The following is a 27571-nucleotide window of genomic DNA, read 5'->3' on the forward strand; positions in this document are numbered from 1 at the left end:
ATCCCTCCGGACTACAAACTCCACCAGTGCGTGATCACTGGAGCCCAGGCTGCCTTCAATCTTGATGTCACCAATGAGTTCACTTACATTGGTGATGATCAGGTCCAGTATGGCCTCTCCTCTAGTAGGGCTGTCTTTTAGCTGGCTCAGGAAAGCTACCTTCCATGCCTTCCAGGAGCCTCTTGGACTGTCTACAGCTTGCCGTGCCACTTTTCCAGATGATGAAATGTTATTTCCCTTTTGAGTTTACTTTTACTCATTCAAATCATGAGTATTAATTGAGTTGATTTGAGGAGGACTTTGTAAGCTGAACAAAGAAGTAAAATGAACAGTTTAATAAAATCAACTGTCACCTGATTTTGTGAATTGCAATAGATATAATTATTTTTCTCTTCCTAGATTGCCATTACAGTTGAATACCTTTAATCTGTACTACTTACTCTAAAGCATATTTTGATTTTTGTGTACAGTCGGGCACTGCAACATTGCATACCTAAGATGGGTAAAATTAATTGAGTAAATTTTATTAAGTTTGGGTTCCTTTCAGTTGAAAAACTGTGGAACTGAAACAGAATAAATTGGCATTGTCATTTAGGAGTGTCACAGTTAAATCAGAAATCACGTTCTCTTTGAAATAATTTAATTTCCTTCAGTTGTAACTCACTTAGAAGATTGACAGCTGGATTTGGATTACTTCTGGTTTCTTCCTCCACTGTTTATTTTATACAGTTGACAGATTTTGAGTAGTACCTTCTTAATATTCCCCCCCATTCACTTAAGTAACTTAAAATTTTAACAGGGACATTTATTTTGTAGAGCTTTTTAAAAATACAAGTATTTACATGTAACTGACAGAAACACACATTCATGTAATCAGACAATACAGTTCCAAAATACGAAAATAACTGTTTATCTTGATGTGTACCCCTGAGACTACCCATTCTGTTGCAAATACTTTGTGCATATGCTTTTATGTGGCTGTGTTGTCTTTGTCCGTAACTTTTTATAATTCACTCAGTCTAAAAAGATTGATGGTTTCAGAGACCCTGCATTCACAGAAGTTTTCTGAAAATAGGCATGCAGGTAGCAAAAGAAGTCTTAAGCCAATGCTTCCATATAGGGATAATTGAGGTGCTGTTAGTAGACGCCAAGATTCCAGGTGGCTTCTGGGTGAGACACCACATCACGCAGTTTCAGTGTTAGCTCAGAAAATGTACATAACTAGAAATGATCAGAGTGCTCCAGTAGCAGGAAGAATTTAGAGCTCCAGCTGTACTAGGCATTGGACACTGTAATGTGAGACATCACACTCTGGAATATCCACTGTTCACTCTGAACTACTTGAAAACTTTCTATCAGATGCAAAACACGAACACTATATGTTTATTACTGATAAGGCAGTGCAAAGTATTGAAGATTTGCATTTACAGATACAACTAAATACTTGCGTTTGTTTAGCTTAGTTTGCATGTGTTTTATATAAGAACTCACTAAAAGTACTTAGTTTTGCTAAAGATAAAAGCTGACTTAGGCAAACAATTGTGTTTGAGCGTGGTTTTATTAATTTAAAGGTCCAGTTGTTCTTTTGCTGGAATTAGTATGTTTGTGCTCTCCGCTTTTTGCCTGCAATCTTTGAGATGCCAGTTTGTTAATATATTTGCACATCTCCGTTTTCTAGCATTGCCTCCACCTCCTCCTCCAGACTTCAGTCCTGCATTCAGCAACGTGGTGAGGATTCTGAACTGTGACGTTATGATGCACATACTGCGGACCATTCTTCAGAGAGCAGTAGAACTGGAAACGCACTTGTGGACTGAAGCTATGATCCAAATGGTATTGTTAGCTTCAATCTCCTTCCTTTGCTCATTCCTGTCTTGACCATGTTAACTGCTTATGATAAGATCACAATGTGTAAAGATAAACTTTAACTTTGAATGGTAAGAATTTACTTTTTGTCCCCAAACCTGTTTTTACAAATCTTGCTGACAAAGAAAATATTTCTAATTATTTATCTCCACTGTAAAATAGAAATGTGAAACACAGTAGTATTAAATTTGGCATATTCTTCGATTTTCTGTTTTGCTTTCCCGCTTGTGTTACCTCATCACTGAAGCTGTTTCAATATGTAATTCTCCTTACCTCGTCTTATTCTTGAAACTTCATGTGCAAATAAGTAACCCTTTGATCATCTTAAAGAAATTGGAGTTACTTCATGTTGTAAGCTGCCAAGTCTCCAAATATCTAAATGTCTTTGGGACCTGAGTCATGAAATTATATTATTTTGTAAACATTTCATTTTACCACAGTGACTTTATGCTTTAAGAAAGAGGAATTACTGACATCGTTGAAGTTTGGGGTTTTTGTTTGTTTGTTTTAATTATTTACAGGGTTAGGACCTGAATTTACAGACTGGTGGAATTAATCAGTTTTGTTAATTGGAGTGCGTAGATTATTTAATTGCCTTGCCTTATCTCCTAATCTTTGGATTATAGAATTAACCAATATTCATAGATTTCTATCAGCAAAATGACGAGATTCATATGTTACTAATGTAAAGTGTGTGCAAGTTTATTAATTTTGGTGCAAGTGATATGCAGGAAAAGTATATTGTTCATTGTTCTTTGACTTTCCATGTACGATCTCTACACATTTTCTCACTTCTGTGTTCTATCATAGGGTATAATCAGTGTATAGTACAGAACTATGTTAAACATCCTTATTTTATATGCCAGTTTTCCAGACCTCTAACAGTGAATGAGACTTACTATTTTTCTCCTTTTTTTTTTTTTTTAGGTGCTTCATCTGCTTTCTTTAGGATTACTAGAAGAGAAGCAGCAGTTACAGAAGTCTCCAGAAGAAGAAGTAACCTTTGATTTTTATCACAAAGCAACACGTATGTTTCATTTCCTTTAAAAAAGCAGAGTAAATTAAGCTAACTTCATTTTGTAAGGACAAAAATGAACTAGAAGAAAGTATTCAGTGATATTTAGTCAGAAAGGATTTACTTTTTGCTATAGAACTAAAACCTACTAATTTTTTTATTTTTTTTTTTAAATGATCAAGAAACCAGATTTTGACTAGCTGCTTCTGTTTCCAGTTGCCAGATATGTTGAAGAGATGTGCTTCTCTTCCTGAGAAAGAAATGGAAAAGTAATACTGGTGTTAGATAACTGAAAATGGTTCTTCCTTCGCATGAATATTATTGAAATAGTAACTCAGAACTACTTGAAAGTGACAGTGAATTTCAGTGAACTGTCTCTGGTTTTTTGTATTCCTGAGCTGTAAAACTATTGATTTACCTGCAAGTTAAAGACTTTTACTATGGTAGTGATTATAGAAGCAAAGCTTAGTAGCTATGAAGTGTGCTTTTTTTTTTCTTTTTCTTTACTTTTCCAAATCCCTGCAGAGCACTTACTAATCTTACATTCAAGAGTAGTGAGTGGGAGTTGGAATCTACATTTTCTAAATAATCTTGTATCTTTTCTACAATTTCTGCTTCACTCTGTAAGAATAAATGAATAAATAAAAATCAGTTATCAAGCTAAATGTAATTGTCACTGGAGAAATGAAACAGAGACAAGAATTGTGAAATAAAACTGTAGAATCATAGAACTGTTTAGGTTAGAAAAGACCTTTAAGATCATATAGTCCAATGGTTAACCTAGCACTGCGAATTCCACCACTAAACCATGTCCCTAAGCACCACATCTACATATCTTTTAAATACCTCCTACATAAATAAATAAACACATAAAGCTGCTGAACTGCCTTTATTTAGTTTTTAAAAAAATGTTGTGTAAAGAGATGTCACTAAATTTGAAAAATACTCCCATTTCACTTTTTTTTATTTTGAATTTTTTTTTATTGTTGAGCAAGGAGTATTATCATCACACTGAATGTATTTCAGTTTAGAAACCTTCGTGACAACTATAGGAATACACTAAAAGTAATTATAGTTGAGACATTAGACATTTCTTTGCCAGCTTTAGTTTTGCATAACCAAACAAACCAAACCCCCATTTATACATAAGGGATGCAAAAATAATCAGTATTTTTGTAAGAAGACTCTTACTGAGAAGTGATTTTAAAAAAAAAATTTTTTTAAATGTATTTGTCTCACTTGTAAAAATGTGAGAATTCATTTCAAATGGAAAGTGCTGCAAAAGAAATATAATTGAAGAAAAGGATCTCAATTTTAAAGCCTACTTGTGTTAGAGAATGACCTAGAATGCTGTGAACTGTTACCAAGATGTGAGGAAGCAAATAATTACTGTAATTATAATAGTTTTTGTGATGGAAATAAACTTGTGCACAGTGAGCTGTTAACAAATTTAGGTAAGCTATAAAAGCTTTACCACTCCTCCTTGAAGTGAAAGGCAATTCTGTATTTGTCTGTACTTCTGCTCTTGGAAGTAGCGAAAATTATTGATCTCCAAGGATACTACATTTAACTGGAATAAAGAGATGAAATTAAAACAAAGTTAACTACACAGGTTGTGTTCGCATATGTGTGTTACATAATTAGCAATATTTTAAGGCACGTCCGTGGTTGTAAATATATTAAAATGTTGAGCTTCTTTTTCCCTGAAGACCTATGCTTTTGTATTTTTCTTTCCTTTGTAAAGGAATGGGAAGCTCAGCCTTGAATGCTGTGAATGTGTTAATGCTTCTGGAAAAGTTAAAGAGAGTTCCTCAGTTAGAGGCACAGAAGGACACAGTCAATTGGATACTGCAGGTACACAAGAGGGAGATAAGTATGATCTGATTGTAGTAATCTAGAAAACTTTTATGAAAGATGTTATAAGTCCTACATATAACCGAGTGTTTACAGCTGCAGTGGTTTCTTGAGAAGCTCAATCTGTTGGAACATTTTTTTTTCCCCCCAGACGAGATGGTTTCTTCAATACTGCGTTAAGACTTACAAGTTATTGTACTTGCTATTGCCACTTCCAAGTATTTGGTCGATTTTTACTTGGATAACTCATTCCAGTAATGGCGATTTTATACATAAACTTTATTCCTCATATTTCTGTTGCAAAATAACATCAAATGATAAGTAAAAGTTTATTAATTGGGAAAGCATTTTAGAGGCTGCTTGTATTAAGACTTGAGTCATATGGATCTGACTAATGGCCACATTGTACATTTGACCTGTGGAATTTTTCTATCCAGCTCCCTGCCATTACCCAGTAAGAGATGGGAAAAACTTCTAGAGCTGTGACACCTGTAAAGTAGGAGGAGGCTGCTGCTTCTGCTTAGCAGAAGTACTGCTGTCCTGTTCCATTTTGGGCTTCTTGTTTTAGGTGGCAAACATAGAAGACAGTACTCTTGGAAAAGAGGGTAAGAATCTATAGTAGGATTCCAAAACTATCCTCAGCTACTAAAACTGGACTATTCTGCTACATTAGGGAGGCAGGTTTGAAAGATTTTTTTGAGAAGATTTTCTTCTAAAATTCTAACTGCAAAGTGAAAACGTACTTTAATGATATGTATGGTAGATATTTAATATTGTCAAAACTTCAAGATGCTTATTAAAGTAAAGATAGCTGGAGAAAGTAGTAAATGAAAATTGAAGGTTCAGTTTTAACTGATTGGACATATGCTGGAAAGCTTTCTATTCCACACGTGTAGGTTTTTGCATGATTTTAGTGACTATTTCCATGGGATGATCCACATCTCACCTACTTGAAATAAGTGAGCACTCTGTCCATTCTTCTGATGTACAGATGCTTTAGCTGCTTAGCAGTATTAATGCTGGAAGACTGGAAAATTTGGACGAATTTTACTTTCCTTCATACTGAGCGGTGCTTGTCAGGTTTAGGATACAGACATAGCAGTGTCACAGGAGTGCACATACGGTCTCAGATGATTTTTATTTAGGAGTGTGGCAGTTGACTTCATCCATATGAAAATCTGAAAAAAATGTGAAACTAAATATCAAGAGCTTTAATCCTGTCTGTGTTGTAATAGGAACCAAATTACTCTTTATTTTTAACATCTAAGTCTCTATTCCTAGATGTTTGACACAGTGAAAAGATTGAGAGAAAAATCTAGTTTGACAACAGTAGCAGCTACATCAGGCTCAGAAGCTACAAAAGGTGATGAGGTAATAATAAAAAAAAAATGTTTAATGGAAGCCTTGTATTTAATGTTTTGAATGGCTGTTTTCAAAAAGATGCCTAAGTTGATTGTTACCTAAAAAGATAATTTTTTTAAATACTAATTTCTGGTATATTGCCTACAAATAGGATTTTCGTTCCAAGATTAATATTTTTAATGAATTAAACTTATGCTAAGCATGTTTCTTTGAATTATCAGCAGCTAATATGGTTTTGGTTGTACTTTCAAGTTAAGTGCAACAACTGAGGGTGGCAAGGAAGTAATTTGTGTTCATTTCTCCATTTCTTATCTTTAGGATTTTTATTTCTATTACGTTGTCACTGTGCAATAATTAGAAATAAAAAAATCCACTTAAAATGATGTCTTGTAATTGATGTGACGTACCAAGAGATTACTCTGCTTTGCCTTGGTTGTATAAAGACATCAGGCTTAGGTGATGATTCTGACTCTGTATCACTCTCTACCCCCTTCCCTCAAAATAACTTTTGAATCCAGTGGTCAAATGATACAGTGAAATGGAGACTTCAAAGATTACTGCAGTCCCATGAGGGTGTTTTTTTGGTGTGTTGCTTTTTTTTGGTTTTGTTTTTTTTGTTGTTATTTGTGTGTTTGTTGTGTTTTTTTTTAATTGGTAGTTGAATAGAAAAGAATCTGATTACCATTAGACTGTGTGCAAAGACAGGCCAGTTTGCTCTTGCACATTCTATTTGGCAACAGCTGGCTGCCAAACAATCTCTTGGCTAGTCATTGTATACATAGATTTAAACTTAGCACAGCATATGCTGTGGGTTTGTTTTTTTTTTTTTGAGAAACGTGTCACATGATATCTGGTAAGGTAAGGGAACAAAATGCAAAAGTCAGTAAGAAATGAGACTCTTACAGTTCCACTGCTTGTGGAGCAATTTGTTGTTGTTTCATTTCCTCAAAAAGTAATGGTATTGTGGATGGAAGCAGTGTGTATAATGTTGAATTTGTGCTTTAGGTAATTGAATAAGAGGAGTTAAGTTCTATATGTTTTAATTAAGTATACCTGTGTTTTTTGAATTCTGTATTTCCAAAGCATGTAAATACTTTGTTTGTAGTTTTTGAAAACATGATAGATGAGGAAATACTGGAAGAAGAATAGTTTTCCAGTCTACAATAAAGAAGAATAGGGGAAAATACAATCCTCAGGTGCATAAAATGCCACCACAAAAATGTAGGAAAAATCTGTTTCTTGTATCGCTGATAGATAGTTCAGGATAAAATTTTCTTAAATTCCTGTAAGTGAGATACTGAATACTCAGTAGGGGTTTTGCTCAGTAGAGTAATAAAACACTGGAGGAGGCTTGTGATGTTCAGCTCGCTAAAGTTTCTTAAGAACAGACAAGCAGCTCATTAAAATGGATTGGATATTATTGGTCCTGTCTTTGGGCAAGGGATTGTACTAGTTACCTTTTGTGGACCCCTCAAAATCTCTTTTATTATTAACTTAGTCAACATTTAAAATTGTAGTTTTACGTTTTTCAGATGACTGTTAACTTTTTTTTTTAATCATTAAAGTGTTGTCAGTTAAGGAATTTGATGCCAAAGATTAGAATGCATATAGTTGGTGAAAGCTTCTTCTCATTTTTATGTTCTCCGTTGCCTATGATTTCTTTATTTTCTCTTATTGTAAGACACAAAGCACTCAGGATAAAGAGAAGGCTGAGCGGAAGAGAAAGGCAGAAGCAGCTAGGTTGCACCGTCAGAAGATCATGGCCCAGATGTCTGCACTGCAGAGGAATTTCATCGAAACCCATAAGCTCCTGTATGAAAACACACTGGAGGCACAGGGGAAAGAAGATGTTGTTATGGAGGAAGAAAGGTAAGAAAAAAGATATCCACAGTTCTGGTGGGAAGAGTTCATTACCTGTTACGTAAGTTCATTATGCTACATAAAAATTTTGAAAATATGTTCAGGGAACAGATTGTGTCAGCCCAGTCAGCAAACTGGCATCTCTATTTACTTTTAAGTCATCTTCTGTTACAGAATTATAAGTAAACTAGCATATGTTTGCTAATATAAGAACAGTGGATTCTCTTTGTAGAGCAGCATAAGCTAAACAATAAGAAAATTAATTATTTCTTCAAATGGTGGATACTTACATTGCTTAACATTTGAAAAAATGTGATTAGATAGCTGCTGGGTTGACAACACTGAAAAACTTATATGAAAATTTAAGTATTTAATTTGGAAAGAAACTGAAAGCCAATATGGCTTAAGGTTAAGTTGCAGTGAAGAAAATATGCTTGTAGCTCAAGTCACTGATATTTCTGTTATTTTTTAAAATCTAATTTCATACTGAAGAGGTTTGGGTTTTTTGTTTATAATTTTGTTGATATGGATTGCTCCTGTTCTAGAGGTGCTTCAGCAATATACTATGCCTAATACAACTCACAATTTTGGTCTAATTGGGGCTGCACAAAACTAATCAGGAAAATAGCGGTATCTACTGGGAAAAAAGTACAGATAACTTGTGTGCTTTAATCTTTAATAAATTGTGTTCTGTAAATCATTGTTGAACTCCAGAATAAGGAATATTAAAAAAAATAATATGGAAGCTTATTCTGTCTCAAAGCATTGAATTAAGGTAGTGGCATTAATTTTCAGTATGTTTTCTTCAGGAATGGGAAACAATTTTAATGTGTCTGTAAGATTAAAATATTCTACATCGAATACAGCTTCCTGAATTTTCTGCTGTCTGAATCCATTTCATTGTGTTCTATGTTAGCTAGCTTCCACTTTCTACTTTTAAAGAATACTGCATTTTAGTGAGGATTGAGGTGTTTCTTCATTGTTTGGTCATCATTTGGTTTGGAAAGCACTTTGGTATAAAACCAGAGATGTTAGCAATGAATGACGTTTTTAGATGCCTGGAAGAATAAGTTTGTTTTGAAAGTGCCATCTGATTATTTTATATCTGTGTCACTTATGGTCCTACAGCATGTCTTCGGCAATTGATTACTCCAGAATTGCTTTGGGTCCCAAACGAGGTCCATCTGTTGCTGAGAAAGAAGTTCTGACCTGTATTCTTTGTCAGGAGGAGCAGGAAGTGAAGTTGGAAGGTGCTGCCATGGTATTATCTGCCTGTGTCCAGAAATCAACTGCCTTAACTCAGAATAGGAGCAGAGTTCTTGAAATCTCAGGGGGTATGCAATTTTTCTTCTTTTAGACTACAAGCAGTCTTGTAGCTAGAACTCAGACCCTTTGAACCTAGTTAAATTCTGTATTCAGTTAGATTGCTAACTCGCTTATACTATTTAATAAGAAGAAAGTTAAAATTTTTCAATTGTTCTAAAATCCATGCTTTAAAACTTAAAAATGAGAAGTGTATGAATATTCTGATTTGTCCTTGGGAAGTCAGAAAATGCTTTAATCTCACAAGAAGATTTTATAAAACTTAGCAATTTGGTAGGAGTGGTCACTCTGGAGAAATCCAAGAATGTTAACAGTTCCTGTTTATTCAAGCGCAGCAGCAAACTTTCCCAGTATGGAGGAAATAAATGAACATTATCGGAGGCCAATATGATAGCCTCAGGCGAGTTTGGGGTTTTTAATTTTTTATTATTATTATTATTTTTTCATGTCCAGGAAGTACTAAAAACAGCAACATAAAAAAAATAGAAAAGTATAAGCAAGGATCATATGATATCATCTGATGAATGAAAAAAAATTAATACAAGAGAATAATACAAGTGCAAGAGTTAGAGTTGCATAATAGCATATTGGTAGCAGAAAACACGAAGACCAACCAGAATTTTTTTTGTAACAGTTGATTAAATGTGAGAAAGATTTTGGTCAGTTACTTAAGGGACTGAAAGAAAATAAATAGAAAGAAAAGGGAGGAAAAAAAGTACTCACTGTCTTTTTCGTTCTCTTTGAGAAAGAAAATTAATAATAATTCAAGATCAGATGCTTGATGACTGTTAATTTTAACAAGAGAGAAAACCAGTCCAGAATAGGATAAGAAAAGTTGAAGCAATATCTAGATAACTTCAGTGTATTCACCTTGGCAATTATTAAAGTACTATTGAAAGAAGTATCAGAACCATTGTCTTCAGTATAATCTTTAATTATTTTTTAAAATGCGTAGAAAATAATTGAGATCTCAAGGCTAAGAAGGGCAAACAAGTGTTTGTCAAAAAAAAACAACAACCCAAACCAAAAACCAAACAAATCGAAAACCAGAAACTAAATGAGAAAGTACTAAAAATTTGAGTATTCCATCCAGCCTGGATGCCCAGAATTATGTTGGATAATAGTAATTATTATTAGTCTAGAAGGCAATATAAAAAATAAAGACAGAGAATGAAGCAGTAAGGAATGTCAAAAATGGATTTGTCAAGAAAGGAACTTAGGAAGCCACCCTGATTCTTTGACCAGGATAACTGGTTTTATGGGTAAGGAGAAGGTAAGCTAATTTATTCTCATGTTTATTAGACTTTTTTGGCTCTGTCCTACTTGATACACAGCCTAGGCGAATGTTGTTTAGGTGAAATCACCTCGGGGTGGATATGCATCTCATCATAAAACTGCTAGTTTGATTCAGGCACAATATAATACTAAATAATTATTAAAAGTGATAATTTTTTCCCTGTAAATGGAATTATATTTATTTTAACACAGATAAAAATTTAAATAGCTGTCATCTATTAAATATTTATCAATCAATATACATTCTCTGTGTATCTATGTCTTATTATAAAGGTGAGCCAATAATTTTTTCAAATCCTGCTTATTCAAACTAACTAATATATAAGGAATAAGGATGCAGTGTTGAAAGATAATAAAATTGGAGGTCTGTGAGTGCTCTCAAGGTGTTTTCTAGTTCGTTGCCTTTGCATGGCGAGGATGTTACAACTTGCAGTTTAAATTCCTGCTTATTTTCAAATACGTGGTTTTTTTCTATTTTATAACAGGGTATTGTTGATCCATGACAGCTCATAAAGCAAAATGAACCCTGTGGCCTATTTTTTTGATGACGCTACTGTCTAGGAAATAGCTTTAAACTCTGTGTTTGTGCAGTTCATTATTCCTGCTTTAGTTTAGAAGTACACTCTTGAATGTTATCAAATAGAATTCTAAAGCAAAGGGAAGTTCAGCATTGTTTCTTATTTCTCCAGGGTATTACCCTATTCTCTCTCTATCATGCTTGCAAACCTTTACCAAGTTATTTCACTTAATAAGATGTTTTGTGTTTCCTCTTCTGGGTCGTTAACAAATACTGAACAGTTGTAGACTCAGGACAGACTCCTACAGAATCCTGTTTGATCCATTTTTCTTTTTAACAGTGAACTTGTGATAATGACAATTTTAAGCCAGCTGTATAGAATTTTTATCTAGGCCATGTATTAATTGCATCCATTTTTATTTTTTTTTTTTTTGCTCTCTTCTGTGGTACTCTGAAGTACAAATTAAATCCTATACTTTTGTAGTCAGATACACTTGTAAGCTTTCTGAAGTGACATGTTGGGCTATTGAAATAATTGTAAAAAGAAGGGAATTAGGTTCCTTTTCCTAAAGCCACTTCTGGATATTATTTATAGCACTTACTCTTTATTGCCTGGTCTTCTGCAGCTTATCATTTCGAAGTAGGTCTGTAATAATAGCTTTTTTGCTTTGAAGATCTAAATAAGTGGAAAAATGCTTGTTCCCACAGCAGAAGTGCAGATAGTGGCAAATTAGCATTATACCAAAGTTCACTTTTTTTATTTCAGTCTCCATTTGATTTAGAGCAGCTTCAGCTTTTTCAAATACAGTTATATTTTCAGTGCAATTTGGGTGCTAGTTTTTTTGTTTTGTGGTTTTGTTTTGTTTTTTTTTTTTCATTTTGTCAAATTCAGATATATCTGTTCAAAATCATAAACAGTCCACCAGATGAAGTTTGGAGAACTGCGCTTGTTCAGTTCAGTATTATTCAGATATCTCTAAGGGGAAAATGGAATCTGACTTTGAGTGCATATGCAGCACAAACACACCATTACATTCTCATAATGTTTTTGCTCGTAAGAGTTATGCAAGATGGGGAAGTATACAGGATTAGTTGGAGAAATGCCTCATCTTTCTTGTCCTTAATAGTTTCATTTTCTTTCATTTAAAAATACAATAAGAAATACATTAAAAACTTCAATGATGGCAAATCCAACCACAGAGCTATTCCAGTACTCAAAAAACCCTTAAAACCCTTTTTTTTTTTTTTTTTTTTTCCTTAACCAATTTACTATTGGTTTTGGATTTTATGGTCTTTTTCCTCATAATTAGTGGAAAGCCTTCAGTAGTTTAAGTGAACTCTGTCTTGTGATTACTTTGCTGGCGTACTGGTCTGGAAAAGCTAACCAAAGGCTATTTGAGCGTGACTATGTGAGCTGTGGGAAAATAAAATCTGAAGGCTTGTGTTCTGTGTATACTGTTGTTCATTTCTGTTCATACTGATGTGCAGTGATGTTATTGTTCTGTCAATAATTTCTTTCTGCTGTGTCTTTCTAGATACACTAGATCCTCTCTTCATGCACCCTGACTTACCTTGTGGGACCCACACAGGAAGCTGTGGTCATGTGATGCATGCAGCCTGCTGGCAGAAGTAAGGATGTGTCTTTGCAGCCTTTTAATGTGTTTTTTTTTCTTAATCCTGTTTTCCAAAACATCTAAATGCACGCTGAAAACACAGTACAGTAAGTAGATGTATAATTAAGGAGTCAAAGCTATTTGTACTCGTCTAAAAATGAAATATGGCACAAGAGAAGTTTTGACCTGATTAAGAAAATCATGATCAAAAGTTCTTAGTGCCTTCTATGACCCAAAGAAGAATCTCTAAGGAGTTAGTAATTTATGCAAATAAAACCAGTGGGGTAAAATTCGTCAAGAATAAGAAACCGCATCTAGTAGGTTTATTTTTAGCAATCCAATGAGAACCAGTAGGAATCTTCCAGGTGAGCGTTATATAGTAACAGTACTTCAACTCTGAAAGTCTGTCACCAGGTCAGTATTTACTGGAATAAGTCAACTTCATCCTTTCAGTCTTTAGATGAGAATCTGGCATTTAGAATAGAATATGATGAATGGTTAAATCTAGCATTATTTCTTCCCCACTCCCCAGCCCTCCCCTATTGGTGAACAAACTCTTAATAAAAAGTAAGAGGGAAGAATTGATACAGTGCTTAAAAACTTTACTAGATTTCTATTGTTTGGGGGAACCCACAATTTAAAGCAAGTGTGTTGGTTTAGAATGCAACCTGAAATATTAAAAGACCAAGTTATGTAGTTCGCAGAATATAGTCATCCTCGTTGCAGCTACATTTGTAGGGTTACAGAGGGAAAAGCTAATGATCTCTGCATTTGACTCCACGTAGGTTTGGCAAATCTAGACAAGATAAATAGTGTGAAGTAATAATAGAAATAATCCCACTGAACTATTATCAACAGATAAATAGAGTTGACTCATGCAATTGCAAGCTACTTTATATTGTTGTATGATACAAAAAATTGCTTGAGGTTTGCTTTTTGCACTTGTGCCATTTTACTGTAAAAATCTGATTAAACTTATAGCGCTTATCATTTACTCTTCTATGTGTGGGTTTTGGTTTTGGTTTTTTTTTTACAATAAAACATCAGTATAGAATAAATAGGTGCGCAAAGTTAAAATGATACAGAAGTGTGTTCCTTGAGTATAATACATCTGCTCTTGGCAGATCCATCTGCATCTGCGTAGATCTAAGTAGTGCAACATTGGAGCTCAGTTCCGTTGCTCTTTTTAAGAAAAGATGACTTGCTGTATGGGTAAATGGGATTAAAATGGACAACAGGCTCTTCTCATACGGAATGGCACAGAAGGTTTGAGTATAGTCTTTTATTTGTTACATAACAGACATGCTAACTTACTAATACTCCTCCAAACGATGCCTGCCACACCTTTCTAGAGTATCTGTGCAGCCTAAAAATACTGCAAAATACTCTCTAAAACAGTGCAAGTTCAAATGAATGGAATATCTTGGTATTTGCCATATATGAGGAAGAGAAGTTGCTTGCAAAAACATAGTTTGAATGTGGGAAAATAAATGTATGTGTTTGTTGATTGTAATCAAATACTTTCCTAAGTATTCTGTAATCATGAGAACTTCCACAGATGCCTCCACGCACACTCTTTATCTTATTACATAAATGGGATTTCATTTTTTCCCTTAAGATGTATGATTTAAAGCAAAAAAAAAAAAGGCAGTTATTACCTTAGTGCAGAAGTTAGATAGTTTCATATCTGTCTTTAAGATCCTATATGCCTAGCCTGAACATTAGTACTGAATTTAGTTGCTCGTATCCAGGCAAGAAGATTTGAATATTGGATTTTTTTGCTCCTAATAATACCCCTGAGACATTAATGAAATTTGAAGGCTTACTGCATCCACTGAAGGGGCAAGATTATAATGAAACCTGTAAAAAGATCATAGTTATTTCTTAGTTTCCTTTTGAGTTTAAAATAACTCAAGTGCAATATTGTAATATAAATTATCCTCTCTTTCTGTTAAAAGAAGGCTACAGTTTCATTGTCTAGTTATGAGACTCAGTCATTGACGTGAATAGTTGATTATTTATTCATTAAATGTTACTGGTGGTTTTTCATAAATTTAAATAAAAATATGTACAATCCCTATTTCAAACTTACTGTAATGAGTTGCATGACAGATATTAGATACAGTGTTTCATTGTGTTGAAGATCTTGTGAGAGAAGAGTAAAAAATTTAAGATCTGCTTGTCTGTAAAAATGTTAATGAAATTTAAAAGGATCTTAAAAGCAAGGAAAAGTTGCTGTCACTTTTGCATGAGTTCATCTATGTGCCCAAAGGTTTTATTTTATTTTCACATCCAAGTGTGTGAGAGTTATAAATCAAAGGAAAAGACTTGTTTGTTGACTTGGATAGATATTTGCTAGATAATAACACTTTTAATTACTTGAACATTTGTTTTCCTGTCACATTTGAGCCATTCTACTTTCTAGTAATTTCCTTTTCAATGTTGTAGGTACTTCGAAGCCATGCAGCTGAACTTCCGGCAACGTCTGCATGTTGAACAGATTTTTGACTTGGAGAATGGAGAGTATCTTTGTCCACTTTGCAAATCTCTGTGCAATACTGTGATTCCTATTGTTCCATTGCAGGCTCAAAAAATAAACAGGTGAATTGCCAGATTGCATAGCCTTTAATTTAAAAAAAAAAAAAAAAAAAAAAGGAAAAAATTACTTTGGGGCTAGTTGACTTTTCAAACTTTTGGAAGGAAAACTTGTGCAGACCTTACTAATGTGTATAAAAGACTGCATATCTCCTTGTATGAGCTATTCAGCCAAACATACTGCTTTTGGCAAATTTTTTTTTTTTTTTTTTAAAGAAAGGCATTTTCAAAGCCACCAAAACTGTGCAAATACTGAGTTAATGTGTTTTGATCTAAATATGTCCTCTGTTTTTAAAGATAAGGTGATTCTTTGATAAAATAAAACCTACTTTCTATTTCTGTTTTCAGTGAGGATGCAGAGGCAGTAGCTCAAATTCTGTCCCTGGCTAGGTGGCTGGAGATTATCATAGTCAGGATATCGGGCTACAGTGTGAAAAATGCTAAAGGTTTGTTACCTTAATTTTGAAGCTATTCAGTGGGATATCTAATCTGTCAGTACATGTTTTAACTAATACCAACAGAAAACTTCAAGTAAGGAATACATTTAGCTATCAATCAAGACAGTATCAAATCAATCAAGACAGTATCAAATCAAGCTGGGGATGAAGTCAGCCCTTTCTGAGCTGATGTCTTGATTTCACAGTGCCCTCACCAATTTTCTGGTTTGTGTTAAATTCTTTCCATCTTCCATGTAGAAGAAAATGATGTACACTAGGAGAGGATAGCCACCAACTAACACTCAGAGTTAATGAAACACTTCTATTGACTGTGATGTAGTAAAAAAGAGAAAAATTAAATTAAAAGGGCCAAAATAAAAACATGTATGAGTGTTTAGAAAACAGAAGGTACAGAGAATGAGCATATTCCTTGCACTCTTATAATGCAGGAAAGTTCTTTTTTCCTCACCACCAAAGCACTATTTTTAATCCTCATATTTCTGGAAGTAGAAGAAGATGTTGCTTAAGGAGGAGGGTTAGAAGAGTGTGACTGGTGAGGTGTGTTTACAATTATTTTCAAACCAGTTTCAGATAAAAAGAAGTCTCACTTCTGTTACACAGCTGTAAATCTGTAACAACTTCTTTGTTTTTTAATGTGGATCTGTTTTGTTTTGTTTTATTTTTTTTCTGGAAGGAGAGAAACAAAATCTTCCAGCTTTCGCCAATAAGGGAATGGGGAACTCTGCTTTGGAATTCCATTCTATCCTTAGTTTTGGAGTTCAGTCCTCGTAAGTGTTACTGGAAGTGCTCTCTGCATTATGTTAATTGTCCCTAAAATAACCTAGGTACACTTCAGGATTTGTACTGAAGGAAAGGTGTATGATTTGTTTGATACGGATACGAGCTTACTTGCACTTTTCCTTAAGCATTCACTGAATATCAGATCTCTATAGAGCTAGATGGGCCTCTTGGTCAAATCCAGTCTGGTACTTCTTATGTTCCTGATATAAAGCTAGGAGTCTGGAATCTTCTAATCCACAATTCCAGTGATTTGGGTCACTTCCTGTGCCTCTAGGGCAAGTTATTTAATGTCTATCTGCCTTAATTTTCCTGCTATATGTCTGTTTCAGGGATAGACTTCACTTGGTTTTGGATGCAATAATGTAATACAGATTACTCAAAGGGTTAGGGCTGTGTTGTCAGTTTTTATTCCAGTGGGCAAAAGTGCTCACCCACTAAAAGCGAATGGATGGATAGATACTTTTCAAGTATACTCAGCTGTCTGTCTTCTTTTTAGATCACACTATAAGTACTCTACTTCTGCTGCTTCTGACTGACATCATAGTTATGCAAAGTACTTCTACATATCTGCTATTTGTAAAAATGTCGTCAGACAGTTGAATCAAATTCTTTCTTGATAACTGATCTTCATGGGGAAGATTCTATAGTTTGCACTTAAACAATGTGATGTTTAGGTATGAACGTGGCTAAACCCCAAAGTTCATGGTACAGTTGTTTTGTCTGTAGAGATTTTAAGAATTATTTGAATGTCATGTATTTCTGTTACACAGTTCTGTGTGTGACTTTGAAAAATCACAAGCCATTACAACAGTACCTGTTTCTGCCTAGGCACTTTTCTGCATAAAGGTGCATTTACATAATCTAACCCAATGTCAGTTGAAAGGAGCTTAAAGGCTAAAAAATGTGTTTTAAAACACATTTTAAATTTATTTCTTTCCATTTCTGGTACCTTATGAGATGGGATATATTTTCACTCCAGCACTTATAATTAGACTTACTTACTTGCACTTGTTGGGGTTTTTTTCATTGTATTTTACTTTGATTTAAATGTTAGCATTTTTTAAATGCGAATTATAATACTGTATACAGAAAGAGACTCCTTCCAGCCTGGCAGCTTTTAATCTTTCAATTTGTAGAACCTGTTATGTCATGGTACTCGTTTACTACTGGAAACTAGTAATTTTTTTTTCTTCTCTGTACAGAGAAAGGGTCTTTCTATTCAAGAATTCTCGCATAAATACCTTAGACTTTGTTAGTGATTGATTGACCTGTAAGTCATAAGCACTATTAATAATTCATACTGAAATTATCTTGGCTTGCTTTTGCAGAGCCAAATATTCAAGCAGTATCAAGGAGATGCTTATTCTCTTTGCCACCACCATTTATAGAGTTGGGCTAAAAGTTGCTCCAAATGAAACTGATTACCGAATTCCTATGATGACCTGGAGCACGTGTGCTTTTACCATCCAGTGTATAGGTAAAGCATTACTTGGGTTTATTCCTTCTCATGACTTGAAAATCTTACAGTTGTTTGATTGTATAGTTTTATACAATCTGATTGTGTAAATAATAATCATAGTTCTACATAAATAAGAGCAATATGTAATAGTACAAAAATGTATATACATGTAATTACGTATGTAATAATAGAATGATAATCTATAATCCAATATAAATAATAGGATGTTTTTGTTAGATGGTAGTTTATAAAATAGTCTGGAATGCTAACATTGATGAGTTTAATCTGAGAGAGCAGGGAGTGATCGTGTTCCATTTTACTAATTGTAATTTTTGTGGAATTTGTAGAAGAAATATGGTCTTTTGTATTCTGAAATTGCTAGCAGATAGCTGGTAGGATTAAAAAAAAAGAAACAAACAAAACCCCAAACATTCTCTGGCATGGATCTCTTTTTGAAGGGAAAATCATTACCATTAAAATGATTGCATTTTTTGGGATAATGTACCTGTCTATCAGTCAGTCTCATTTCATTTCTGTACTATATACACAAAGGTCTTTTTGTAATAAACATGAAGCTGTAGATAAATCTGTAGTGGTTTCCAGGCAAGGAGAGAGGCAAGAGATAAGTCTGAAATACATGCTGAAGGAATTGAGAATGATATCCATATGCATATGGAATGCATATCCATAAATATGATTTGCCAAATAAGCCATTTTTTTTCTTGAAGAAGCTGTTGAGGTACAAGGGTAGTCTGCCTTAAATCTATACTGGACTTGACCCAACTGGATTATTGAAGTTCAAAAGGTTTTTAGGAGGATTGGGAATATTCTGATAAGGCAGGAATAGTCACGACAACAGATTGTATGTTTTTAGTGTTGGATTTTATCAGAGTTTTCAGATGGTTTGGGACAGGACTGGAAGCCACCTAGCAGTATTAACGTTAATGCACTTAATGCTGTGCAGACTGTTTTCATTTGATATCTAAAAAAATACCTTGGTGGCTGTCAGGGATGAGTTTACCATTAAGTCTATAAATGCAGTAACTGTTACCACAGATGTGATATTGAAGACATATGTCAGAAGTAGAAAGTTCAGATGCCTTACTAGACCAAGTTTATAAAACCAGAGGGAGCACTGTGACAGTCTGACCTATCCTAGGCCACACCGCTTCCTTGGATTCATTTTTGTTTACAAATAGAGCAAGCTTCCATGAAGTTGTAAAGCAAAACTGCCTAGTATGCTGGTTTTGAATATAGTCATAGGGTGCATTATTAAAACAATTTAACAAGCATGTAGCCAAGCTGCGTAGACAAGGAACTGTAGCTACCTCTGGTAGGGGAGTCTGTAGAGGACGTTCAAAGCAGCATTGACCCAAGGAATGTGAATTGCTTTTATTGCCTAAAACCAGACACTTAAAAATACAAATCTGATTTTTCCCATGTTTCCTCAGCAACTCCTCATGTTGTGTGTTAAACTGATGTATGGGAGTACTAAGTTAAAAAACTTTCATTTTTTGTTAGAGATGATTAAAAAAAAAAAACCAACCCAAAACTTCCAACCAAAAAAACCCCAATGAAAACAACAAAAAAAAATTCAAGATCTTAAGTGTACTGATTCATCCCTGAAAAGTGACTAAAGTACAAAAACATTTGAATTGATACCTTTTTACTCAACTGAGTTACTTTGGTTTCTTACTTTTATTGACTTATTTTCTGTATCCCTTCAGAACCAATGCAGTTAGGGAGGAAAGCTGAATTATATTCCAGCTTAAGAATTTGATTTTCAAAATATTTTCGTTAAACTACAGTCAAATGCAGTAGTGCAAATCTGAGGGTAAGATGGCTGTAGAGCATCCCTGTAAACTTACCTTGATGTTTTTGAGCATTGTGTAAGGGTAGCTGAAAATACAACTAAATCCATAGAATATCTTTTCATCATTCATGTGAAACAGTGTTCCTTTAAATCCCTAGTTAGCAAGGTCTGAAAAATCAAATGTTTTTAAAAAGCTTGTTAACAACCATTTATCTGGGAAACATTCAGTACCATTTAAGATAGAGGTTTTTTTTCTTTTTTTTCCCCAAGAGAATTCTCTTATCGGAATAAAGTTGAGCTTTAAAAAGAAGTACGTATACTAAGAATAAATTAATATAGGACTGAGTGTATTGTAGCAGAAATGTTATGTTAGTTCCTGTAGAACAACTTAATTTTTTCTGTGTTTAATTTTAAGAAAACCTCTTGGAAACAGAGGCCAAGCCTTTATTTGGATCTCTACAAAATAGACAGGTATGGGCAAGTAAGATATGCAATACATTTGAAACAGAAAAGTTTTTATATGCACACCTATATAAAAAAACTTACTTTTGAAACTGCTAACATCAAGATCATCCTCTGTTGAGGATAGCTCTCAATGTTTAGATTGATAACATAAAGAGCATTTTGGAAGAATAATGTTTCTACTTATACATGGAAGTTCATATTAAATTCACTTACCAATGTGTTTTCTGTTTGTAGAAGTAAATGTGTTTTTACAACTTTATTTCACTATTATATCCTTCCTTTTTTCCTATCCAACCATTTTCTCTTGCGCTCTAGCACAGTGGCCTTAAAGCATTAGTGCAGTTTGCAGCTGCTCAGAGAACAACATCACCACAGATCCTGATTCAGAAACATCTGATTCGTCTCCTAGGAGGTATTGTATTCCTTTTCTTTACTACCATTCATGTTGCAGAAGTTTCTGTTGCAAAATGGCACACGCGTTAATTCAGCATAGAAGCAAAGGTTAGACTACTGACAACAGTGCTAACTTCAGTTTCTCTGATGTTACCTGAAATTGTGGAGTATTGCTTGAACTTAAGTAATCGGTAATTCTGTTAACCCAGCCTTGTATCACTGAAGCCCCCAAAAAATCCTGTATCCCAGATTGCCTGGGCCTGGAGATCCTCAGATCTGGAATATTTACAGATGGCTAATGATCTATTTCTGGTAATGTTAAAAAATATGCAAATTCTGTGCTAATCAGGTGGATAAAGCCATAAAACAGGTATTCCTCTCCTAATTGTGAGACTTCATCTTTTTGATACTTTCAAAAGGCTGCTTGCAGCCTAGTTCAAGATATTTTGGTCTCAGCAAGAGCTAGTTTGAGACACATAGCTATCCTCCATTTTTCTTACTGATTAGGTTGGCGTGGTGGCCTTTGTGAATCCCACTCTTTGGCTTGCATTCTGTTTGATAGAATTCTTACTGTTGTACAGACTGTTGTATTGGGCTAGGCTGTGAGGCATCTAGTGTTGCACTGCCTAAGTACATTTGTAGACTTCACCCTTAACACTGTGTGTGCTTTATTAGAGCTGGAGAAATAAAAGATTTTTATCACAGAATTTTGAAGATACAGTCATTAATTGTGAGCTGGTTGGGCATGTGGAAATAGCTAAACAGATGCTCAATCAATTAAATAAGTGATAAGCAGTTAATGAAATAGCCACTTCCTTAGTTCAGAGACTTGGACATCTTTTTGATGAAAACACAGAAATGATAGAGCCTCTAAAGTCAGATTCTGATATTGCAGTTCAATCCAAAAGAAGAAAATAGATATCAAATGCATAATTGTTATCTTTATTTTGTAGTTCTTCTACCAAATTTTAAAGTGGAGGACACTCCATCCCTTTTAGAAGTAGATATGTTCCACATTTTGGTAAGCAGGTTCATTTTATTCTTCATATTAATACTTTTTTTTTAGCATGGATTTTTGTGTACTTTACCCTGTAGGTAGTCCTGTGTTATCTGTTCACTTGCGTGAGTCAAATCATTATACATAAGCACTGCATACAAGCAAATGGTTACATATGGCTGCTATATAGGAGTGTTTACTTTTAGTTCTGCTGTTCTTCTAGCTTTCAAGTTTTTGTGGTCTCCCTGTTATTACATTTCATGCTTGCAATCTCAATCATCTTTTTACCACCTCCATTGCTATCAAACTACAAAAAAAAGCCCTGAGAAATGCGCCCACTCAGCTTGTTTCCCTCACTTTCTCTTTGTCTCAGTAGGCCTCTCATACCTTCTGATTCCTTCACATTCACTCTCGTTACCTTCTGTACTCTTCTTAGCCTCTTCTTTCTGTTCTGAATACAAATCTGTGTTGTAGTTTCTTGTACTATTAGGAAAAAATATAAACAAACGAACAAAAAACCAAAACCATACAACGAAAAAGCCAACAAAACCAAACCAAACAAAAACCCAAACCCACAAAAATAATACTTGTTTTGCCCTGGTTGCCTTTCTAACCAATGCTTGATCTCACTTCTCACTTTTTTCCAGTGTTCTTTGTCTTATGTCAAAAACCAGAAATTAAGCGTTCCAGGAATTGGACAAGCTTTCCTGATGTATTTCTAAACTGGCAATTACAATGAAACTATATCTGAGTTTCCTATATACTAGAGGGGCACAAATGGTTAATATTTTCAAATGAGTTTTTGCTACACTTTTTGTATTAAAACTAGCAAGATAAATGAACATATTTAAATTGACTAAAGAAACGAAATAGAAATGTATAGTGAGAATATAATTTCTGTTACCCATGTAGCTATTGCCAAATTTATGTTACTTTCATATTTGCTCCTTCCCTTTCACTGTAGGTGGGAGTTGTATTATCCTTTCCGTCTTTATACTGGGAGGATGCTGTAGACTTGCAACCTTCATCAATCAGTTCAGCCTATAACCACCTCTACCTCTTCCATCTGACAACAATGGCACACATAACACAAATCGTTGTCTCTTCAGCAACAGGTAGTGTATTTGGGTTGGATTATTCCAGCGTTTTAATACAATTTCTTAAAAATAATGGATGGACTGTATTAGTCTCTTTCAGGTATAAACTTCCTCATAGTAAATGACAGTTAGTGCACGGAAGTAATAACTGTTTTCTGGTAAAAAATAAATAGCAATAGATCATTTTCAGAGCATTTTATTATATTACTTCTGTGTGCATAGCCTAAGAGAACAAAATAGTTATTGATATATCAGTACTTGCTTAAGTCAGTCATTCCGGAGTGGTAACATTCCCCTCTTCACTCCCTGTAGGAGAAGCAAAGCTCTGCCCAGCAGCAGCACTCTGAGCTGTACAGGGATAGTTCATATAGATTTCGGAAATAAGCTTTTCTTTACCCTTCAACCTAGTAAATTCCCAGAGCCAAAATACGGAATCCTATAAACTGATAGGAGAGACTTTCACTTTTCTCTGTATTTCATACTACTGTTAAAAACTGTCAGTAACCTAGAGGCTTCTTAGCTACTGCTTTCCTTTCTCTTCAGCATGATGGGAATTTAAAAAAATAAAAAAATAAAAAAATAAAAATTCTTGTAGCTTAATCTGTGTAGGAGAACAACTTCAAAAGTTCAAGGGAAGGAAGCAGTTTTTACGTAAGGATGAGCAATGAGGCAGTAATCCTGATTCTTCTTTATAGCATGCAGTTTTAGGAGAACATTTGTCAAGTTAAAAACAGCGAATAGAAACGAATGAAGCAAATAAAGTGGAAATATTTCTGTAATGCAATTTAAAAAAAGAAGAGCAGCTCAGTATATGTAAAAAAAGAGAAGTGTGTCACAAATGAAGTGCATTTACAGCGGGATTCATCTTTTTGTGTGCAGAATCCCCTACTGCGCGATCATCTGACAACAGTGAGGAGGCACGATCTGCACAGTCTTTCTGTAGAGAGGTTTGCCAGTACACCAGTGGGTAAGTAGCAGTTCAGTTATAGCATTACGTTTTCCTCAAAAGGTGGCAATCCACAGGGATTGACCTGAACAACACAGAAAACAGGAAAAAAAAAAAATCACCTATTTTGTGTGGGGAGTTAGCACAATGGCTTGTGCTTTCTTCCAGTACTCCTGAACACTGAAAAAAAGGAAAGTGGTGAAAGGAACACTTTTAGTTTAAATAGCTACTTTTTGTGGATAACAGAGTAAATTCTTAGTCCAAGGATGAAGAAGATACCTATATCCATTCTGGAGAGAAATACAACCACTAATTATAGTAGTTATTTTTTCTTTGCCTTGTTGTTTTTTTTTTTAGATCTCTCAATTATAGATGGAAGCCAGAAAGAAGGAAATGGTTCTACTATAAAAGGGAGAGAAGTGTAAAGCTAAACACAGTTGCTTATTTGTTTGAGCATTAGTGCCCATCTTTTTAGTGTTTTTCTCTGCTAGGTATAGCTATAGACTTTTTTTAGTGCTTCAGTATCTGTGTGTGAAATAAACTAGAAAATACGGATGCACCCTCTACAAATTCTGCATTGATTTATTTTCACCAACGCTAGTTGCAAATATACGTTTCTCAATACTACCCACTTGTCTAAAAGTTCTAAGTATAAATTTCTAAATATTTAAAATTTGGTATTTCAATAACAGGAGTAATTTTTCTGAAGCATGAGCTTAAAATTGTAGGGGCTGTGCATTTTGAAATATTAGGTCACTGTACTGAGATGCCTAGGTACAGAATTAAATGCCAAAGTTTAAGCAACCCAGCTCGGAAACTTTTAGTGTTTTAATTTCTGTTTATGCATTGTCATCTTCTAACTCAGACCTATCTGTGCTTCAACAGCACAATCTGCATAATAATTTTGCAAAGGTCTATGATGTTACAATACAGCTTTACAGGTTGTTTCTCAGCAGGTCCTGGTCAACATTTGTGTGAACATCATGTTCACATAAATGTGAATTTAACTAAGTTTAAAATTTTTAGAAAACGAGTGCACTGTAAGTAAGTTAAATTTACTATGAAATTTAGACTAAATGCTCATATCACACAAACTACAAGAAAACTACTGAGGTGAGTATCCCTTCAGTATTTTTTGTCAAAAATGGAATTAACATAGCTTTATTTTAAACAATCTGAGTGTTACTGTTGTGACTTCTATAATGAATTATGAGGTATTAATTTTTTAATTCTGTTGGTTTTCTTGTTCCTGAAGAGTATTTATGTTTGTTTCTTTCTCATTTTTGAATTGCATTCAAAACACAAACTGAATGAAAAACTTTCACCATTTCAAAAAAAGTTGCTGGCTTTCGGTAATAAAACCCAACCAGTGCAAGAATCAATTGCTATATGGGTGATGCTATATTGCACAGTTTAAATCAGGTTATCTTGAGTTACCTAGATATGGACAGCTGTCTATTGGCTATTTATTTTTTTATAATTCTGAAAAATGTAAGTTGAGGTAATTTGAAGGCTTAATGTGAGTGTTCTAAGTAAACTCAGTACTCATTCCTTAGGCAAAGGGCAAGTTGGAAGTTAAGTGCTGGTGGCTGTGTTTCACAGAATTTGGGGTACATCAGTATTGCTTCTCCACAGCTGCCATTCTACCAATGCTAGCCAAAATGTGAAAGTGCTAGAAGGATTTGCACTGTGAACTACTGCAGCTATTTCTCATTTGTATATTACAGATGCTTTAGTCAGGATGTTCCAGGCTGGCTTGTGTGGGATTGTGTTAAAAAAGGCATCATGCCATACCTTCGTTGTGCTGCTTTATTTTTTCATTATTTGCTGGGAGTTTCTCCACCTGAGGACCTACTACAAGGTAAATATGAGAAAGCAAATGTATCTATATATTGACTTTGTTTACTGTTTTCTTGGAAGAATGAAATTTGTAAATATTCACAATAACTTAACAATAGTTAATGCATTAATGTAAGACTTGGAAAGAAAAGGAAACACTAATTTGTATTGGAAGGGGCAGGCATGAGAAGCTGAGTTGTCTTGGCCTTCTTTTCATGGAAAATAGTTCTGAGTATGTGAATTATCAATAATGTATTAATAGTAAGTATTTGTGGATAGAAAGATTCTGTGAAAGATTCTGTGACTTAAGGCTAATTCTTGGGACTTAGAGTACATCACTTGAGAAATAGCCTGGAGTATATTTAAAAAAACCAAACAAACAACCCCCCCCCCAACCCCACAAAAAAACACACAACAGAAAAAACACACAAAACCAAACCTTTTTGTACGGTTGCTAATGTTGGTAAATGCTAAAGACATAGGGATTCAGCAAAACAGAGCCAAGTAGAAGTAAATCACATTATAAAACTTAAACCTCTTCCTTAAAGGATCCTAATGCATTACAGATACTAAACCCAAAAATAAATATTTTGTTTTCAGTCAAAATGCAGCGAAACACAGAATCATCAACTATTTGAAAAGGAGGACCAAAATTGCTATGAACAACCAAGACAAAATATAGCATCTTAAATTGATTTATATAAACTGTAAACTAGGTTTGAATTTGATTAGGATATACGAGTCAATCTCTGCGCTTTGGGCTATGCTATTGACCTTAGCACTAGTCTGGAACGTTGATCCTATAGGGAGGAGTCTTCCTGCTTAACCAGCAATGCCATTTTTTGTAGCAGAGCCAATGAATGACCACCCAGCAAACTATTAAATTAGCTCAACTTTATACAATGTGTTAGCACTGACTTGATCATAGCAAGATTTAGCATCATTGCAGGCCAAAAGGACAGTGAAAAGCTAAAATGTGGTAAGTACAAAAATCTGCTGCACTAACATGTGTTACATATTATGCAATAATTTAAGCAAGGAATTGTATTATTACAGTGACCTATGCATGACTTAAAAATTACTTGATAATATATATCAAATTTGTTAAACCTAAAGCAGATCCTCGGCTGATGCAAATTATTATAGCTGTTATTAAGTCAGTGGAATTATAGCCAATTGTACTAGCTAGGAGCTATACTAAAGCTGTCAGATACATATTATTCAATGGAAAAGGGATCAGGAGATTTCTAATTTTGAGTTAATTATTCGGCAGCACTGGAACACTTGAACACTTGCTCATGTTTTCTTTTTCTTTTGCAGTTTCTGAAGAAGGGCAATTCAAAGCGCTTTGTAGTTACCTCTCTCTACCTACCAATTTGTTCCTGCTCTTCCAGGAATATTGGGACACAGTAAATCCACTGCTTCAAAGGTACTAATTGGGACTGGACAAGCCACACTTTTCTGTTGTGATGGCCCTATGGGATTTCTGGATCAAATTTGTTAATAAATGATTAAACTCAAATTCACACTAGAGTTCTAAACATTTGTTTGATGTTCATAGATATACTGATTCTCTTAAAGCACTTCAAAAACCAAAAACATTCTATATTTTATGGTAATTCAAAGGTTGAACAATTATAGTTTAAGGGACTAGTGCTTGCAGACCTACATGAAATCATTCATGCAGAAAGAAGCATAAACCTTTGCTTGCATGACATGCTACTTACTATTCATTGGCCTATTTTTAATCTGTCTACAGCAAAAGTGCTCATTACATGAGATACAAAATGAGAATATGGAAAATTATGTAGCTGGCAGGGTGAGGCTTTGTACTATTTCTTCTCTGGATTTCTGAAATAGACTGGTGAATATTGAAGTTAGCTTAATGTTTAAAAGGTACAACTTAAGTATTATGTCCAATGCAGTCTAGCAGCAAAGAAATAATTGGTAAAAATTCTCCGTTCAAAAATACAAGTGAAAATAAACAGACACCATCCCCCCCCACCCCCCCACCCACCCCACA

At 34.4% G+C, this 27571-nt stretch overlaps 1 protein-coding gene across 1 annotated transcript in view; it reads left to right on the forward strand.

Moving 5' to 3' along the window:
• The first annotated feature begins 498 nt into the window (after window positions 1–498).
• The window catches only part of LOC104162852 (E3 ubiquitin-protein ligase UBR1-like), a 30968-nt gene continuing 3895 nt past the window's right edge, over window positions 499–27571 (forward strand). Inside the window, exons 1-19 of the mRNA XM_009701682.1 lie at window positions 499–502; window positions 1679–1833; window positions 2794–2893; window positions 4626–4735; window positions 6017–6106; window positions 7779–7966; window positions 9086–9291; window positions 12629–12722; window positions 15155–15307; window positions 15650–15747; window positions 16433–16526; window positions 17868–18016; window positions 20227–20282; window positions 20592–20688; window positions 21623–21690; window positions 22631–22781; window positions 23643–23730; window positions 25437–25570; window positions 26869–26977. Coding sequence (XP_009699984.1) covers window positions 499–502; window positions 1679–1833; window positions 2794–2893; window positions 4626–4735; window positions 6017–6106; window positions 7779–7966; window positions 9086–9291; window positions 12629–12722; window positions 15155–15307; window positions 15650–15747; window positions 16433–16526; window positions 17868–18016; window positions 20227–20282; window positions 20592–20688; window positions 21623–21690; window positions 22631–22781; window positions 23643–23730; window positions 25437–25570; window positions 26869–26977 — 2144 coding nt within the window. The remainder of the gene's footprint in view (window positions 503–1678; window positions 1834–2793; window positions 2894–4625; window positions 4736–6016; window positions 6107–7778; window positions 7967–9085; window positions 9292–12628; window positions 12723–15154; window positions 15308–15649; window positions 15748–16432; window positions 16527–17867; window positions 18017–20226; window positions 20283–20591; window positions 20689–21622; window positions 21691–22630; window positions 22782–23642; window positions 23731–25436; window positions 25571–26868; window positions 26978–27571) is intronic.

The sequence above is a fragment of the Cariama cristata genome, unplaced genomic scaffold (genome assembly GCF_000690535.1).
Source record: "Cariama cristata isolate BGI_N322 unplaced genomic scaffold, ASM69053v1 scaffold19076, whole genome shotgun sequence".
Taxonomy (NCBI): Eukaryota; Metazoa; Chordata; class Aves; order Cariamiformes; family Cariamidae; genus Cariama; species Cariama cristata.